This window comes from Plectropomus leopardus, chromosome 21 (genome assembly GCF_008729295.1).
Source record: "Plectropomus leopardus isolate mb chromosome 21, YSFRI_Pleo_2.0, whole genome shotgun sequence".
Classification (NCBI taxonomy): Eukaryota; Metazoa; Chordata; class Actinopteri; order Perciformes; family Serranidae; genus Plectropomus; species Plectropomus leopardus.
The window spans coordinates 948000-966874 of record NC_056483.1 but is presented as its reverse complement, the minus strand read 5'-3'; the positions used below and the strand labels follow the sequence as shown (position 1 = coordinate 966874).

The following is an 18875-nucleotide window of genomic DNA, read 5'->3' as shown; positions in this document are numbered from 1 at the left end:
TTAAAGAGGTTTGTTTCCCACAAAGACCTGCCTCTGACAGAGTGAGCATTGCTGCGTTTCTTATTTTTGAGACATTTGTGTGGATTTTTAGAAGATTTTTGTTGAAAATAATGCGACCGGGAAAAAAAATAAGTGCAAAAACAAGAATAAAAGAACTTAAAAAACAAAAAGTTTGGGGCGTGAAATGTTTTGAACCTGAAAAAATGCAGATGTTTGAAAAGTAGAGTAAAATGTGAAAGAAACGCTTCTGCGCGAGGTTTTAACGAGCTCAGAAAGGCAAAAAGTCTGCATAATGACATAAAGCTACAGAGCCATTACTGCAAATTAATCGTTTGGGAAGATTTTATAATCTAATAACTGCTTTTAGACATTTTTCAGACAAAAGTACCAAAGATTTGCTGGTTTCAGATCCTTAAATCTGAGGTCCAAAAGCTTTTCTTGGTCATTTTGGACAGTAAATAACAGATGTTTTACTTTTAGAGACAAAAAAACAACAACAAAAATCATCTGAAGACATCACTTTGAGCTGAAGGAAATTATTTTTCATTATTTTTTGAACATTTAGATGCATAAATCAGGGGAGGTAACTGGAGAACTGGAGCTGCATGTGGCTCTTAAGCGTCAGTTCCCAAAAATGAAATAAATGGAAATGGAAATAAATAACCTTTAGTTGTTGTTGTTTTTTTTTTTTTTACAATTTCATTTTAATTTCTCACTTCTTTATGGCTTAGGTGATTCTCATCTTCTGCAACTGTAAAACTGTTTGATCATTTTACAGACTAACAAAAAAAGATATATTTGAAGACATCGCTTTGGGCAGAGGGAAATTATTATTATTACTATAATAGTTATTATTTACTATTTTTAAAAAAAATAAATTTAGTGGAATTTAGTAGAATTTCAATAGCGGTGGCTACAATAGTTTTGTCTCAATATCGAAAAAACAGAAGAAGAAAAAGTCTTGGAGGAAAATGCAGAGTAAAAGAGCGTGGACAGATTTGTTTGCTCTCACTGCAAAACAGAAATGAATTCAGACTCAGTATGCTGTGTTACCGTAGTTACAAAGCTCAAATATGAACAGCTATCGTTTTGTTTTTTGGGGGCCACATATGCTTCTTTAGATGTTAACGGCTGCAGACCCGATGAGTAAATCATCAGTTGCAGCTCTTCTGCATTTACAGTATTTCCTGAAAACGAATACGACAGTGAAACACACAACTTTCTCACTGCAGAGGAGGCGCTAACGTGGGAGTCAATCTAAGATTTCTACCAGAGGCCACAAAGCACTGAGGATGAGGACTCGGAGGTTTCTGTGGACAGCAGGGACGTCGCTGATGCAGAAGGAGCACGAAATAAAAGGATGGTACCTCAAAAACATGCCGCCTACACACAAGTTTGTCTTTAAGAAAACCTGCAGAATGACAGTTTGCATACAGTTTGTTGCTGTGATAAACAGACCGTAACTTGAAAAAATGACACATTTTAAATTGCACCCGTTCATCGACTTTAAAAGCTCGGCGTTAAGCCTTCTCATCACCTCTCATCAAAAACAAAGAGCGCTCTCAAAAGCATCCGTTCACGAGCCACACGCAGCGCTGCTGGAGGAGGACGGGACGGGACAGACGGCCGAGGACGAGACAAGGAAAGGAGACAGAAGTACAATTCTGAGAACACGAATTCACAATGAAAATTTTCGTAATAAATAACCCCACGACTGTTACTGCATAGCTCGGTGAAAGCAATACTTGAGAAAATAAATAACTTAAATACACGGCTGGCAGACAGAACTGCAGCGGTATGTGCTCTAGCCCTTTTCACAGTTGGCTCATGGAGGAGAAATAAATATGTCTGCAGAGGACAGGGTCAGAGACATCCACAGGGCTGCTGAAAGCTGCACGGTGCACGTGACAACAGAAATTTGGCATCTGCTGAATAACTCGGACATGACTGAAGCCCCTCGGCGCACAATTCAACGTCTGAAATTAACACGGATGGCGCAAAATGCTGGTAACAATTCAGCTTTGGTGGACATACGTTAGTTTATCTTTGCTCCCAGGGTCGTTTTCTTCCCCAAAATATCCTCCTAATATGACACATTAGGGAGATATTTTCATATTCTCCGTGATGCCTTTTTTACTCAGTTTGAATGTTTAATTTATGCAGAAGAAAATGTTGGCATCGCACATCTGCAAACTACATGTTTGTTAGATTTTAAGTTTCATATGTATCACACATAAAGGCGGCTGCATTTATGAGTTTTCTGCAGAAAGATTTCAAGCTGCACTCATCACTTTCTCGAGGCTGTTTCAAAGATCTGCTGCAGGACTTTTATACGTCCTCTTCTACGTGTTAATGTCAGGGTGCATGTTAGCTGGTCTGTGAATCGTCGTGTTTTTATGGTTTTTTTAAAGCGTATATTAACATACTGTTAGTCCCTCCTTGTGGTAACTTTGTTTTCTTGAGTTTGATATTGTTGCTTTGGAGTTTTACATTTTGATTTTGTACTTTTGTTCCATGTCTGTGTGCAACTTTTGTTAAAATATTTTCAATGTAAAGAGGTTTTTCCGGTTAAATAAAAATAAATAAATAATCCTATCGTTTCTACGGTGACGCGATATATGAGCTGACTGTGTGAGACAACGAAGCTGCAGATCACTGTCTGTGTGACACCAGCAAACAACAAAATCGGTTGTTTTTAAGTGAGTCATAGCTGCCTTTACAGCGGTGCCTTTTCAGGACCTGCCAGCTGGTATAGTGCAAAAAAGTGCTGTTTCCAGCAGCTTTTCAGAAACAAAACTTGTGTTTTTTAGTGACATGTCCCCATTTTTCCAGCAGCAAAAGTGTTACAAAAAGCAGCTGCTTTTTTTACAGAGACACTCCATTTGTTGTGAGGATAATGCCACAAAAAATGGACATTTTGAGCCAAAACATGACCTTTTCCTAAACATCGATAAGTGTTTTTTCTACCTTAAACTAACCACACTTTAACCACAGCTTTGCTGAAACGTAAAGCTTCTACATATCTGCGACAAAAAACGTACAAATGTAACACAGCTGTGGTTTGCAGAAACGTACAATGCCAACATTTATTCTGGCTTTGGTTTCCCTGCAGGACGACTTATCGACTCGACGCTCTTCAAAACCCAAACCCTCGAACTTTACACGTCAGACAGTTTTCTTGACTTTAAACATTTATATGTCCAAAGTGGCCGAACAGATTTTGACCATTAAAACTGCATTTAAGACGTCAATTTGCCTCCACTGTTGGTGCACAGATCTCTCTAAACAACATGGACCCTGGGAACACGAGGATGTCCCCACTCACAGCCGCTACGTCCCGGTTATACTGGATATACCTGGAAATACACCCTTTCAAGTATTACATCACCCCCAAAATGATCATTTTACATCAATGTCTCATCCTGTATGACACTGAATTAATGAAGACAAACTTTTTTTTCCTTGCATGCCTCCATGGTGAACGGAGAATCCAAAAAAAATTCTTGATAATCTAAATTTAATTTATCCATTCAGTACTTCCCAAACACACACATTTTCAATAAACCATAAAATTTAAAACACTTAAACAGCACAAATCCACTGCTCGCCGTGCACGAGACTTTTTTATTTAAAGTGTTGAAACTCTAATATTTTATTGAAAATATGAGTTTTGGAAGTACATACAACTAGATTAAAGAGACTCTGATTATTCTGCGCAAATTTGTTAACAAATGTATGATGTAGTTTTGCTGCTAACTTCATTTATCACGTTTTTTTTCTCTGTTTTTGGATTCTCCGCTCACCGTGGATGCATGCAAGAAAAAACATTTTCTATTTTTTCACAAATTGAACGTAACAAGGCATGAGTAACTTATATACAAATTAATATTTGGGAGCAAAGTATTCCTTTAAATACACCTTACTGACAGATAGATGTGTTAATGAACTGTTCCTGGATTAACACAAGAATCTGAAAATGTTCCTGCACGAGGCCCAGTGTTTCTTAAATATTTTAACTAGCTGTATATTTTATGGCGGGTACATTTTTTAAATTAATTTCAGCCAAAAGGTTAATTTCAGACGCTGCTGAATGTCTGTAACATTACATCATGTCGTAACACTACAGCTGCTTTGAAATGTTATAGCTGGTAAATCTGCACATTTACAACCACAACAAGAACCCAAAAAAATAAAGTGCTGGGAATGTATATGAAGAGTAAGTAAAGCACTGCCAGTGACGCGCGGAGCTGCTCTGACACCGAGATCTGTCCTTCCTTCGCAAAAAATAAACCGTCATCATGAAATCTGAAGAATGAACCGTCGTGCGCCATGTAGTGTTATGTTTTTCCTCTCAATCATTCAGCTCTCACACACACACACACACACACACACACACACACACACACACACACACACACACACACACACACACACACACACACGAGAGGAAGGAGAAGGGGCGCAGTAAGACACAGATGTTGTATGAACATGAGCAGTTTGGTGGATTTCTGGGAGTAAAGAGCAGAATTGGGACTAAAAGCTGGAACGCACTGGAAGCGAATTTATGAATAATCTGACAGCAGATCGAAGCAGCATCTGCAAAATCTGAGTAACGGCCTCTTCCTAAAATCTGCTTGGTATATTTGGCTATAAAATGAGCTACACTACAGTTTATATAGTGTTAATAGTGTGTTTATATACCTGACTGCACGATTTCACTTGCAGTTATATACTTTATAGGGCATTTTTTGATTGATTGAAATAGTTTTGGCTTTCACTAACCTATTTTTCAATAAGAGCACCTTGATTAACGATACGCCTTTAAATAGATTAACAAACGCGATGAAATCTCAAGCAGAGAAACCTTGTTCAGACTAGACAGAGTAAACTGGTGAGATAAAATAGACGGGGATGTCCCGATCAGATCGGCAGCATCGGGCCGATCAACACATTTTTAATTTTTTGGGATTTGTGATTTTGAGCTCTGCAGCAGATATTTAGGTTTTATTGTCACGCTGCAGCTCCAGTGAGTAGAAACTGATTTTCTTTTCATGTTCAGCTGAAATTTTTGTTGTTCAGTTTTAGTGAACTATTTTCACTATAATGTTGTTATAAGCGGAACTGAGTGATTTTATGACTCATTTCTGCTGTTCTGTACTTTTATTACAATGCCACTCTAAGTAGATTTGAGAGCGATTTCGGAAGACATATTTTACTTTGTAAATTGTGCTGATTAAGTGGAATTAAGAGCAATTCATAAAGACATTTTACTTTGTTTACTTGGTTATTTTACTAAAAAAAACAAGACATATTTCACTTTCTTAGCTTTGTTATTTTGTTGAAAAGACAAATTCTGCACCCAGTGGAATTGAGGATTTTACAAACTTTTTTAGTTTCTTTATTTAGTTATAAAAAAAATGCTGCACTGAGAGGAATTTTGATAAGAGCCATATAAAAATATTTTTTGTTTGTTGATTTTGTTATTTTGTAAAAAATAAAATGAAAAAAAAAAACTAGAAGTTATTTGAATACAGACTTTTTTTTTTTGCATTGCAGCGCTATTAAACTGTCAAGCATATCCACTGGATTTATTTTAAGCCACTGACACTTGAAGAAACTGGCTTGAAATGACTCAAAAAGTAGCAAAAAAATGCACAAAATTACAAAAAAAAATCTTAAAATCAGAAAAAAAAATTAAAAATTTTCCAAAGCTTCTAATGTCTTCCAGTTTGCAGAAGAGCTCTTGTTAAATTGCTCACTGCCTTTTCTCCCCGCATGTTTCCAAAAGAAAGCAAATGTGCTCAGATTTCAAAGGTTTAAAGGTGTGCATTGTGCTGCTGTATTATCCAGGTAACTATAAGACCTGGACCAGGAATATTGGCAGATACTCAACTTTAAATAAATTGGGTTAGGGGGCAAGAAAACCTGACCGAGACATCCCTAAAATTAATTCCAGGTCCCTCTTTAAATGCATGAGTGTGACGCTTCCAGTGCGTTTCTGCAGACTGACTGACTGACTGGACCGCCTAAATACAGTAGGTGAGTAGTAGAACAGGAAACTGACCACAGTCCAAACATAAACCAGCAGAATTGAACCTTTTTTTCTCCCCACAGATTATTTTCATTGATTTTCTGAGAAAGCTAAATCTGAAAATGTTCAAGCTGACTGTTTATGTGGCGTCTCACCGCGCCACGCTGCCATCGGGCTTCTTTAACAACAGCAGATGAGCGGCCCCGGGGCCGTCTCCTCCTCACCTTCAGGTAGGCGCTCGTTTGAAAAGCCTGCGCGTCGGTCGAGTCTCCCACCTGTGAACACGTGCTCCCCCCGCGGGAGACTCCAGGCCTCCAACAGTGCGTTCCCGTTTCTATAAAAAGGAGGCTGGTTGAGGAGCAGACCTCAGCTGCAGCGTCTCACGTGCTCTAGCACATACTCTGGGAAGTGCAGACTGCACACCTGCAGACCGTCCAGTTTGCAAGGCATCCTGGGATACTCGTCCTCCTTCCACTTGTTTTCGTCGGGGTCAAAGGTGAGGATGGAGTCACTGTAGTGGCCGTTGTAACACAGGCCGCCCAGCACCATGATCTGCCTGTCCAACACCGCCACCCCGTGGCCGCTGCGCCCGATGGGCATGGAGGCGAGGATGGTCCACTCGTCGGTGTCCGGGTCGTAGACCTCGGTGGACGGGCAGCCCTGCGACTCGAAGGAGGCCCGCAGGATCACGCACACTCCTCCGAAGACGTACAGCTTCCCGTTGTGAGAGATCATCTTGTGGAAGCAACGGGCGTAGTTCATTTTGGATTTGTTCTCCCAGCAGCTGGCGTGGGTGCCGGGCAGCAGCGGGCCGCGGCCGGCGCGTGTCCTGTGTGCGTCTGACCCGCCCGAGCTGCCTCCTCCTCCCCCTCCTCCCGCCTCCCGCCCCGGGTCGAACACGCACACCTGTTTGGAGGTGGAGGAGGAGGTGATGCCGCCGGTGATGTACAGTTTACCATTGAGGACCGTCCCCTCGTGACCGTACTTGTTCACGGGATACGGGTCCACAAACTCCCAGCGGTCCTCTGTGATGTCGTAGCGCTCCGTGGAATAGAAGGTCTCGTCTCGCGTGCGGCCCGCTACGGCGTAAATGAACTTGCCGATGACGCCCACAGCAAACTCTGACCTGCAGACAGAAAACAGCATGAATATGCATCAATAACTTTCAGCAGGAAGTTGGCACGGAGTCTCCAAAAACACCTTGAGATGATCATAATGTGATGATTCACAGTTTTTAAAAAAACATAGCATAAATCAGAGGCCGCGAGAGCTGCGTTTCCACCAAGCAGGTCGCTTCAAGTTCAGCTCCGTGCACGTTTTTGCATTTCCACGGTGTTCAGCTGAGGACGGTGTAACTGCAACCGATCACTGCTGTCCACGTGGTTCTGTCAGCTCTCTGTCGGGGACACGCACGATGATCTGGTACTAAAATGTGAAACTGAAAACTCTGCAGTTCATTTCTTGGTGAACAGAGAACTGTGACTGTTGCTCGTGGCTTCTCTTTAAGCTTATATGTGACCACTGTTCATACCATGACACGTTCTTAGTTTAGTTTAATAAATTAGTGAACTATAACTGTAAAATGAAAGGATGTTTTGCAGCCTCCAGCAGCAGCTGCAGAGTGAAAAAAAACAAATGTACTTAGTTTTACTTTTCATGTTACTTTGTGCATGAGTTAACGATGTGAATCCATCAACACACCTTAAATTTCAACGACATCTTTGACCTCTCCATCTGTTTTCATTGTCAGTCTTGGATGACACTTTTAGTAACAAGCATTTATTTCTAATCATTTCTAATAGATTATGTAAACTGCATATATTCTAATTTGATTCTCTTAGATTAAAAAATGTGTCGGAGCGTGTTACATACTGCATATTTTACTGATGACTGAAAGAAAACAGTTACTATTAATGAGATAAAGTTTAACCCTCCTGCAAAAAGTCATGACAGCTCAGCTACAACGAAAACGCAAGTTTTTTTAAAAGGAGATGGACATCAATTATTGATTACCTTTGTTAGAAAAACCAATGCATTTATATGTGTATGTATATCTATGTATGCATGTGAGAAATGTTTATGTTTGTATGGATGCACATGTATAATTATGTCCATGGAAAGTGTAGACATGGACAGCTGTGACTCTTCATTCACACGTGCATCGATGTCAGGTCAAACCCACTCTCGAGGTGATTTTGTTCTGCACCTTTAAATGCTTGTTCATTGCTGTTATTGGCAATAAAGTTTAAAAACCAGCCTGCGTTGCTTGTTTCTAAGAAAGCTGACGTGCAGCTCTGTGGATGACAAACAAGGTCACCGGTGACATTTAAGAGTCCTGTCTGCAGTGGAAACGATAAACTGATTCAGGGTCGAGGAACATTACTGTGGTGGTTACTTTTGGCTCTAAAGGTACTATCGGAAGTTTTTGGTGGAAACGCGGCTAACACCGCGAACACTCAGAGCCTCGGGCTCCTCTGACCTGGGCACAGACATGTCAGCCATGCGTAGCCACGAGTTCTGTCGAGGGTCGTAGCGGTAGACTTTGGAGGAGGCGTGAAACTCCCCGTCGGGCCCGAGCTCCTCTCCGCCCAACAGGAAGGCAAAGTTGTTAACGATTGCCAGACAGTCCGGTCGCAGCGGCACCTGAGGGCCCTCCAGCTCCCACCACACCTGAGGGATTCAAACACGGACACTGATTCCACATCATGTAAATAGAAAGTTGTGCTGCGTGAAAGTTACAGCACAAAAACCCCAAACTGTCACTTAATGCTCTTAAAGGCAGACAAACGAGCACCTTTGGACGCTGCAGCAGCAGGATCTTGCTGTTGACCATACTGTGACCGATCATTCCCCTGAAGACCGCCGTCTGCGGCCGCACCGAGCGGATCCGGTTGGAGCGCGTCTCCACCAGAGGCTGCTGGTTGACATCATGAAAGTAGCTGAGCGCCTGATCGACCTCCTGCCGCAGCTGTCTGGAGTAACGGTAAAACTCGGACGTCTTCACCTGTGACGAGGAAAACGGACAAAATCAGTAAACCTGCGGACGGAAAGAGAGAAAACTTCAGAAAGAAGAACTCACCTTCTCAAAGATGTTGGCGGGAGTCATGAGGCAGAAGCGGATGGACTGCACGATGGTGTCGGTGTGCCTCCAGCGCCGCCGGTCGTGTCGCAGCCACGACTGGACAGCCTCATACAGCTCGATTTCTGGGAAACGGCTCAGAGCGTCACTGTTCAGGTACGCCTGGTTCAGGGAGAGACAGAAGGCGAGTTTTCGTTACAAATTTGCAAAAAATTCAAGCGATATTTTTGAAATGTTAATAAAGCACAATTGTGAGATGTTTGCAACTTCTCCTCTGGTGAAAACACTCCAGGAAGCATGGCGACGGATGTTCAAAACATCAGCAGCTTTATTTTATTGCAGTCATTTCCAAACAAAGGCGACGTCATGTGAGCGATAACAGAAAGACGAGCCCCTAATATGCGGGCGCTGCCACCTATGAGGTATTTCTGGGAGATCATAGTCCACAATTTCACAGAAAATTGCAGATTAAAACCTTGGGATAATGTTTTGATCCAATGCCCTTGTGTCTTGCCTTTCTATTTATTTTTTACCCTTATTTTATTATTTTATTTATTCACCCTCCCCTTTTATTCTTTTCCCCCCTCATTTTATTTTATTTTATTTTATTTATTTATTCATCTTTTTTATATATTTTCCCCTTTTACATGATTAATAATAATAATAAATAATTTTTCCTTTTTTCAGGTCTTCATGTTCATTTGGTTGTGTATTTTGTTTTTGTGTGTTCACATGAACCAATAAAAGGAGATTTACAAAACAAAAAAAAAAGAAGAAGAAACTCCCTAAAGGTGTTCTCGAGATATCCAGGAGAATAGACGGACAAACAACCTGCAAACATAATGCCTCGGGCCTCGGCTATCACCGTCGTGAAGCGCAAAAAGACATTTTGTGTGCATCTTGGTCAGAATGAATCTAATGAGGAAAAAAACGAACCTGCAGTCTCTCGAGGCTGAGGTAGGACAGGAAGTCGGGTCGGCTCATGAGGGGGACAAAGTTGTCGAGTAGGAAGTTGTCGAGCTGCTCCTGGACGCCCTCCACGCCCACGCTGAAGTCCTCCAGGAGGCGCATGACCTCGGCGCAGTTCTCCAGACAGATCTTAGCCAGCAGGAAGGAGCAGCAGAACTCCACCGCCTCCGTCAGCTGGACGTACATGGCGGCCTGCCGGGACAGGAAGTGAGAGGAGGAAGCAGAGGAGGCGAGTGAGAGCTCGTTATTATTCGTAAGAAATATGAAACGCTGCCGCTGCTGCGTCGGTTTATCATCAGTTCTGGTTTAAGGAACCAGAGTCGACCCACACCGCTCTTTCAGGGCTGATAAAATTACAGATAATTAATCACAGATATTTGGAACTGATATGCATCCACTTTTAACCCTTTGAAACCTGAGCAAATTTATTTGATTACTTAAAAAAACATGGGAAGAAGGCAATGAATGATGAAAGAAGAAATGACCCCAAAATGAAAGAAAATAAGATAAATTAGTAAAAGAAGTAAAATAAAATGACCTGAAAATTAATCAAATAAAAAAAGTAAAATAAACAGGAAATGAGCTGGAAAAAGTGCTGAAAATGTATAATAATTCTGTAAAATAATTTAATAATATAATTACGATAATCCTAAATATAGTTTTTCCCTAGCTTTTTTAAAAAAAAATTCTAAATCATTATCTATTTCATAGAGCTCAAGACTCAAAAATCTCATACCAGTCGGGGTCTAATCTCGACCCCATAAAGCACCAGCGCAGACGGGCCCTGTGTGCGTGTGTGTGTGTGTGTGTGTGCGTGCGTGCGTGTGATGTGTGTGCGTGCGTGCATGTGCATGTGTGTGTGTGCATGTGTGTGCATGTGTGTGTGTGTGCGTGCGTGTGTGTGCGTGCGTGTGTGTGTGTGTGTGTGTGTGTGCATGCGTGTGCATGTGTGTGCGTGTGTGTGCGTGCATGTGTGTGTGTGTACGGTTACCTGAAGGATCTCCTGGACGGTGGGCATGCTGAGCTCCAGCGAGCCGTAGTACATGAAGCGGAGGATGTGGCCGAACCCAGCAGCCGTCAGCCCCTTCATGTGGATCTTGTCCTGGTCCCTCTCCCTCATGTCTGCTGTGAACATGACGCGGAAGTAGTCGCTCTGGGTGGCCAGAAGCGCCTTGTGGGCCTGCAGGAGGAACGACACGACGTTTACATAAACAAAACTGCAGTAATGTTGTTTACGGAGAGCAGAAGTTTTTTGGTTCTGACCTTTTTTCTGTTTTGATACTTTGTATCTTTTGAGTCTGGCTTTAATGAGGTGAAAATTCGTAGTGATGCACAACGTGGCCGTAAAGCAACATAAAAGATATTTTATTTGTTTTTATATTATTTTTTTGTTTTGTTTTTGGCCTTTATTAAATAAGTCAACTGTATAACTCAAGAAGACAACAAAGGACAGATTTTATTTGTTTTATTTGGGATATTTTTTTGTTTTGTTTTTTTGCCTTCATTAGATAAGACAGCTGTATATAGTCACAAAAACAAAAAATGGTATAAAGTCTTAAATAGGAATGTTCTTAACGACTGATTTCTCTGACGACCCCTGATCGACTAATCTAAATGCAACGTTTATTTTTAATACTTGCGTACCTGGAAGTGGTGCTCCTCTATCAACAGCGTGACGTCCAGCAGCAGACGCTCCTCGTAAAGCGCCCGGAAGCCCGACGACACACTCCCATCATGCACCTGGGACAGGTACACCTCCACATCTGCCCCCGACATAACACACCTGCAGGCATGACGCAGGGCAAAGAGGGGGGAGGAGACACGGTGAGGTAAAAAAAAAAAAAAAAAATCACAGAGAACATACGTGAGTTCACAGTGCAACACCACACGGCAGCTGTGCAGCGAACACAAAGCAGGGACGACTTCTGCAGGCACAACACTGGAAAAAGTTCTGTTTGTGTGTGTGTGTGTGTGTGTGTGTGCTGAATAAGGTAAGACTGGGACTGGAAGGGCATTCAAAAGGGCGTTCAGCATTAAAAGCTCAGCACTTCAGCCACTGCATCCCAAACAAGACGTTACTCTTTCACAGTGTGTGTTTCTGCGCTCACACACTGGGGAAATAACCTGCTCCACTGCAACACACTGAGCTGAGTAAAAATACAGAGAAAGAAAAAAAACCCATCCCAAATCATCCCGTTTCTTCAGCATAAAACACACTTGTGCACACACACACAAATGAAGGAAGAAATAAGTATAACACACACAAAACTTACAATTTTACTTAGTTTCTGCACACAAACAAGAGAAGAAAACACACACATCATCTGCAAACCGCCACTCACTCTCAATGCAAATGAAAACAAACACACATACACGTGTACACACACACACACACACACACACAGCACACTCACCTCTGATTGGCCACGGGCATGTCAGAGGGGGTTGTCCGAGCCAATCAGAGGACAGTGCCCCTTGTGTCCAGAAGATGCTAACAATGTCCCTTTTCTGAGCGTCAATCACCTGGACGACAAAGCCAACACAACCGCCACATTAAAGCATGAATGTCTCACGTCTGTGCATGTTTAATGTCTTTGGCCAAAAGTATGTGGACGCGCGAATGATAACGCATCATGTGGACAAAGGCATCCATTGTCCGCATACTTTTGGCCTTTTTGTGTATTTCAGCATACGAGAGAATAAATCTCTTCAACTTCTCATATTTAAGTACAAAATAAAACTGCAGCAAATTGTATGGTGTTAGTTTCAGGAAGTTATTATGGCAACTGGACCTGTGAATTTATTAAAAATGATGTTATGACATGAATGTTAGTTGTTCTGATGATATCGGGGTTAAAAGTTTTTTCTACTTAATTACAACAGCTCTACTGGTGAGAGTAGCGCAGTGATATATTTCATATTTGACCCTCATCCGTGTGCACACAGGTACTGATCAGCTTCATCGCCGCCATCAGCTCTGAGGCGACAGCGAGCTCTAACGTCAAACCATCCGTCCGCCCAAAATACCATCAAGGAGGAGAGAGAGGGATGATGGGTAAGATGGGGTTAAAAGTGACAGAAAGGGGTTTGTTGGAGTCAACATGCAGTGCTGCAGAGTGACAAATCGTACCTTTTGGAGCCCGGGCGAACAATCACAGGCTTTGACGGCTGAGCGCTAAGGGGCCGCTCGCATTTCCTGTGTTTATGTTTCCCTGGTTCTGACAGAGGAGACAGGAAGGAGACAAGACGGAGACAAGAAGGAGACAAGAAGGAGACAAGATGGAGACAAGAAGGAGACGAGATGGAGACAAGAAGGAGACAAGATGGAGACAAGAAGGAGACAAGAAGGAGACAAGACGGAGACAAGAAGGAGTCAAGAAGGAGACAAGACGGAGACAAGAAGGAGACAAGAAGGAGACAAAAAGGAGACAAGACGGAGACAAGAAGGAGAAAAGACAGAGACAAGACGGAGACAAGAAGGAGACAAGAAAGAGACAAGATGGAGACAAGACGGAGACAAGAAGGAGACAAGAAGGAGAAAAGACGGAGACAAGAAGGAGACAAGACGGAGACAAGAAGGAGACAAGAAGGAGACAAGACAGAGACAAGAAGGAGACAAGATGGAGACAAGATGGAGACAAGACAGAGACAAGATGGAGACAAGACGGAGACCAACAAGACGGAGCAGAATTTAAAAAGGTTTGTAAGTCACAACAGGTGAGCTCAAAATATTTCACAGCATCATTAATCTGCATTTTTAGTATTTTTGGACATTTCTAGGATTTTATTATGTTTCTAATCCTTTCATCATTTTATTATTAATTGTTTGGGAATTAAAATTGTTATAATAAAACAGCACAGCATACCTTCATCGTTTTCTGTTTTTTAACGTTAAAGTGAGAAAGAGACAAAATTAATAAAATAATAAATTAGAGGTACATGTTGTAAAATGATTCATATATGCAACAGTGACAATAATAATAACATGTTTTTCCTGAAGGAAAGAAACAAAAAAAAAAAACATTTCTAGTCTTTTAAGACATTTCTGGGATTTTAGGCCATATCTAGGATTTTAAGATTTGATCATATTTTAAGGATCTCAGGAGGTTTTTAGGATTTTGAATAAACATAGCGTCCCAATCTTTACTTCACTGAAAAAAATAAATAAAAATTCAAAAAATCACAGACAATCCTCACATTTAAAAAGCTGCAACCAGCAAATATTTGGCCTTTTTGGTTGATAAATAACTAAAACAATTCACTGATTGTTGCCAGTTAATGTTCAGATGACCCAGATTAATCTTTAAACTGATTACTTGCCTCAACTCTTTTTTTTATTTAATTAAAGTGCATAATCCAAAATCAGATCCAAGCTGCAGTCAGACCAGACTGCAATTATGCATCACTTAATACAAAATATAACTGCTTATCTCTTAATTGAAAACAATATGAATCAACTAACTGCTTCTGCATGAATCCCCAGGACTTCTCAAAATAAGAAAACAGATGAAAAATCAGAAAGCAGCAGAGCCTCCTTTACATTCAGAGAGAAACAGACACACTCTGGCTGTAATTTGGTCTCGGCCTTGGTCTGACCTGACCTCTTAGTCAAAAAGGAAAAACAGCAACAGGTTGACGGTGCTCAGAGTCTGACGGCCGAGTTCACCCGGCAACGAGCTTTACAATCACTCAGCCGGCGGCTAAGCTAATTTAACGTACAGTTAAACAGTCGTCTGTCAGTCGCTGAATCGCAGCTCGTTACAAACCGCTCTCTCTCTTCATTGACTCTCTGCTGTGCCACTTTATTTATAGACTTTGCAATAAATGTTATCAATTAATATACCATAATATATATTTCAAACTATACAATGTTATTGTTTTTACTATTATTATATGATATATTGTGTACATAAAATGCTTTACTATACTGTACCATACTATTAAATTTGAAACTCTATCATCTATGTTATAATATATAATTATTACTATTACTCTGCATCTTGTACTATATATTTTACCAGTAACTGTGCTTTATTATACTTCCTATGTTAATATGTTATACTGTCCTGGCAGTCATTTATTTTAAAGTTCCCCAGTTGCTGAAAGGGCTGCACAGATTTCTTTTTTGTGTGTGCAGTGGTCATTGTTCAAAATATGTGTATTAGATAATCATACAGTCCATGGGACATTTCTAGGATTTTAGTACGTTTATAGTCTCTTTGGACATTTTTAAGATTTTAGGCCGTTTCTCAGATTTTTCGGGATTTCAGGATTTTTCAAGGACGTTCGCATGTTTCTAGGATTTTAGGACATTTATAGAATTTTAAAATGTTTCTAGGATTTTAAGATGTTTAGGATTTTAGAACATTTTTAGCATTTTAGAATATTTCTCTGATTTAAGCATGTTTCTAGGATTGCAGGACGTTTTTAGGATATTAGAATATTTTTAAGATTTGGGTATATTTATCTGATTTTAGAATGTTTCCTGGGAGTTTAGGACATTTTTGGGACTTTAGAACATTTGTGGGATTTCATGTTTCTTTGATTTCAAGAAATTTCTAGGATTTTTGGATGTTTCTGGAATTTCAGATCATTTATAGGATTTTAGAAATTGTCTGGGATTTAGGGGGATTTTTAGGATTGCAGGAGCTTTCTGTGATTTCAGGAAATTTCTAGGATTTAAGACATTTGGGTCTTAGCTAGGACCTCTGTTGGGGGTGCAGGGGATCCTCCACTGCTTTTGATTATATAAACAAGCACTATTTACATGCTGTTTATGTTCTCTGGCACCTTATATATACTAAAAGTACATAAACAATTCCCAATGTCAATCACCTTGTCTTTATTGTGAATTAGAAAATGGTTGGGGGGCCACCTGGCACCCTACTGGGGCCACATTAGGTCTGTGGTTTACTGTAATACAAGTCGCTGCTTGTTATCATATCGTGTCACTTTCTGTCGCAACTTTGTCTTGTGTAGTTCATATTTTAACTTCTACTCTTAAACTGATAGCATATAACTGTTATTTTACTGATGGTGATTATTTGGTGTTTTCCTTTTTTATTTTTCTGTCGTAATTTGCGTGTTTGAGCTGCAGCAGCACCTGGATTTCCCCTCTAACGGCTCATCTGATCTTCAAAACAAAGGCTCGGGCTGCTCGGTGCTCGCGCTGCTCCGGGACACAGGCGCTGAGGTTAGCTCAGATTTTGGGTGATATTTAAAAAGTAAAAATAACGGTAATAACCTCCGGAGCTGTCTCCCTGACTGTCCGCATCAACTGTCACGATTCTCGGCTGTGGTGACAGGAGCTACGGGGGAGCAGACCCCGCTCAGCCCCGGGAACAGCTTTAGCTTAGCGGCTAAAATCCAGCCGTCTCACCTCGGCGGTGCGAATCCCCACAACCCCTCTTCGACCAGGCAGCTCTGGCTCCTTCGGACATGAAGTTGCGGGTTCGATTCCGGGATCAGGAGAGCGGGCGGCGGCAGCGTTTCACTGCCATGTTATCGTCCGTGAACCCCCCGCTCGGCTCCAAATTAAACGGGTAACAAACCACAGCGGTCCACAGGCTTTGCGGACGCCATTTTCTGCACCGGCGTCATTTCCCTTTTGGGCGGAACTGAAGGGCGTAGTGCGGTGCAGCAGAGATCGTGTGAACGCGAAGATGGGTCACTCTCAACTGTTTTATTTGTCCTGCGAAAAATACGCCCGTTTCGGAATGTAACTAAGTACTTTTCAACAAATACTTGACTTTACGTTACTTGGACTTTTTTGAGTATTTACTTTTGCCACTTTTCCCCCACTATATTCAGAATTGGGAATATATTCTTGAAATGTAAAAGGTTACAGATTACTAAATTAGTTACTCTTAAAAAATGCACTGAGGGGACATCTGCTCTGATAAAAAAAAACAACAAAACAAAACAACAACTCTATTTTGGTGCTTTTTTTCACTCTGGAATCTTATTTACCATTAAAACTAAAAAAAAAAAACTTTTCGGATTAGTCATGAATCATGACGTTAAAAATATTTATAGGCTAGTTATTTGTAATCAGTAAAGAGTAAAAACTTCAGTTGCAATTGTTGTCTTTAAAATTGAAACAACAACAACAGCAACAAAAAACACACAACTGAAATAGCCCACTGGTAGTATTTCCATTTTATGCTACCTGATACTACATCTCAGAGGGAAATATTGTACTTTTTATTCCACAACATTTGTTGGTCCACTTTGGTTACTCTGAGGACTGAAAAATAATACAAAATATAATCAACCATTAAATGATGGTGTGTTGTTATTATTAGTGCCTTTGAAGGTACCCACGATGCCTTTGCAGAGTACGTAAACAAAAATAAATAAACAGAAACAGATAGATAAAAAAATAAAATTAAAAAAAAACAGAACAGGAAATTAGACAGACTTAATGTAACTGTTGTACACCTGAAATTTAGGCAACCTGAGGCCAGGTAGAGCAGTGTTCAGATTTTTCATAGAACTACAAACCACACAATAGGACTACAAAAAAGTCCTTGTGATGACATAGACAGTCAACGACGGACCTCACACAGGAATACAAATATAGTTTTTTCAGTTTTCGAATAAGGACAAAAAATAATCAAAACTTATGCTCAGCTATGTGATAAAAATATTGGTTGCGTTTAAAGACTAGAATGACTTTTATATAAAATGTATTTTACGGTACTAAACAAATTGCATCATACGTTGTGAAAGGACCCCGTTGAATGAGTCACGCGAGTCACAAATCACGTCTTTATCATTTGTCAGCGAAAAATAAAACTATAACAGAAGCCCTGTTTTAAACATTGATTAATTCCCTACCAACAGTAGAAAAGAGGAACTTAATTTGACGTGATAGCGGATTTTTGGAAGAAGACAAACGGCCGTTTTCGGCGGTTGATCAGGCATTCGCCGGGGCCGCCTTCTTCATTCCCTTTTCATTCAAGATGGCGGGTGACGAGTCCGGTACAACGCTTGGTCAGCCTCACCTGGCCCGACAAGACCTCAGTTCTCTGGTGAGACTCGTTTTAACGACTTTAACAGCTTTGTGATTTTATGTCGGCGGCTGTCGGTCCGTCCGGTCGCCGAAACGGTGTCTCTGAGGGTGAATGTTGTCGCCGCTAACGGCCGCCGCCACCCGGCACATGACGGCAGGCCCGGCGGGGCGAAGAGCTAACAGCCGCCGGCAGCGATTACCGTCAATTTTATTAAAACTACAAAATGTGATAGACGTTTTTTTACGTGTAACATGTATTTACAGCTGTAACAGTCGCCGTTTTTGTCATACGTCGGTAAAGTTTGCTCAGATCAGGATCCAGCTGGATCAAAACGTTAGCATCATGTGCTAAATTAAATAGCAGGAAAATCTGTGAAAATGTCAGTTGAGTTCGTGGTTGAAAATGAAACAGGTACGTAATATTTACACTTTTTTAGGCTGCCACTGGAGTTTGGTTCGACTGATTATTTCTGAATATTAGTTGAAGGTGTTGCTGATGGTTTTAACTGGATATTAAATTAATCAGCGGTTGAATATAGTAAAACTGACATAAAAAAACAGTTATATTATGTGTTTAAATCATTGACCTCAACGGGCTTATATTAGGGACAGGTGTATGTATGAGACGTGCTTTTATTTCTTTTTACACGAAATTGTTGCTCAGCAAAGATGGGAAATAAAAGAATATTTATTGAACACTTTAAAACCTGGCTAAAATGGCTCTATTAATTAATTCATTATTTTATTTATTTATTTATTCATTCATTCATTCATTCATTCAT

General features: G+C 40.8%; 1 protein-coding gene across 2 annotated transcripts; it reads right to left on the bottom strand.

The window, feature by feature from the left end:
- Window positions 1-5519: 5519 nt before the first annotated feature.
- klhl15 (kelch-like family member 15) lies at window positions 5520-16660 on the bottom strand. 2 transcript variants are annotated; one of them, XM_042510145.1, is made up of 9 exons: window positions 16459-16660; window positions 13210-13297; window positions 11724-11862; window positions 11071-11259; window positions 10047-10271; window positions 9111-9272; window positions 8826-9035; window positions 8511-8701; window positions 5520-7157 (listed from the first exon to the last, which is right to left on the bottom strand). In XM_042510145.1, exons 1-9 carry the CDS (start codon window positions 16517-16519, stop codon window positions 6398-6400), a joined length of 2025 nt encoding a protein of 674 aa, XP_042366079.1. In that variant the 5' UTR covers window positions 16520-16660; the 3' UTR covers window positions 5520-6397. The 2 variants fall into 2 exon arrangements, with proteins under 2 accessions (XP_042366079.1, XP_042366080.1); XM_042510146.1 differs by lacking the exon at window positions 16459-16660 and adding an exon at window positions 12494-12602 and having other exon boundaries at window positions 13210-13292.
- Between the last annotated feature and the right edge of the window lie 2215 nt (window positions 16661-18875).

What these genes read in the sequence shown, in the direction of transcription:
- klhl15 (XM_042510145.1), bottom strand. Translation starts at nt 16,519, where the DNA reads ATGTCCGAAGGAGCCAGAGCTGCCTGGTCGAAGAGGGGTTGTGGGGAT. An exon ending in GTTCGCCCGGGCTCCAAAAG is followed by an intron (nt 11,863 to 13,209) that starts GTACGATTTGTC and finishes TCATGCCTGCAG; the next exon opens with GTGTGTTATGTCGGGGGCAG. An exon ending in TAGAGGAGCACCACTTCCAG is followed by an intron (nt 11,260 to 11,723) that starts GTACGCAAGTAT and finishes TTCCTCCTGCAG; the next exon opens with GCCCACAAGGCGCTTCTGGC.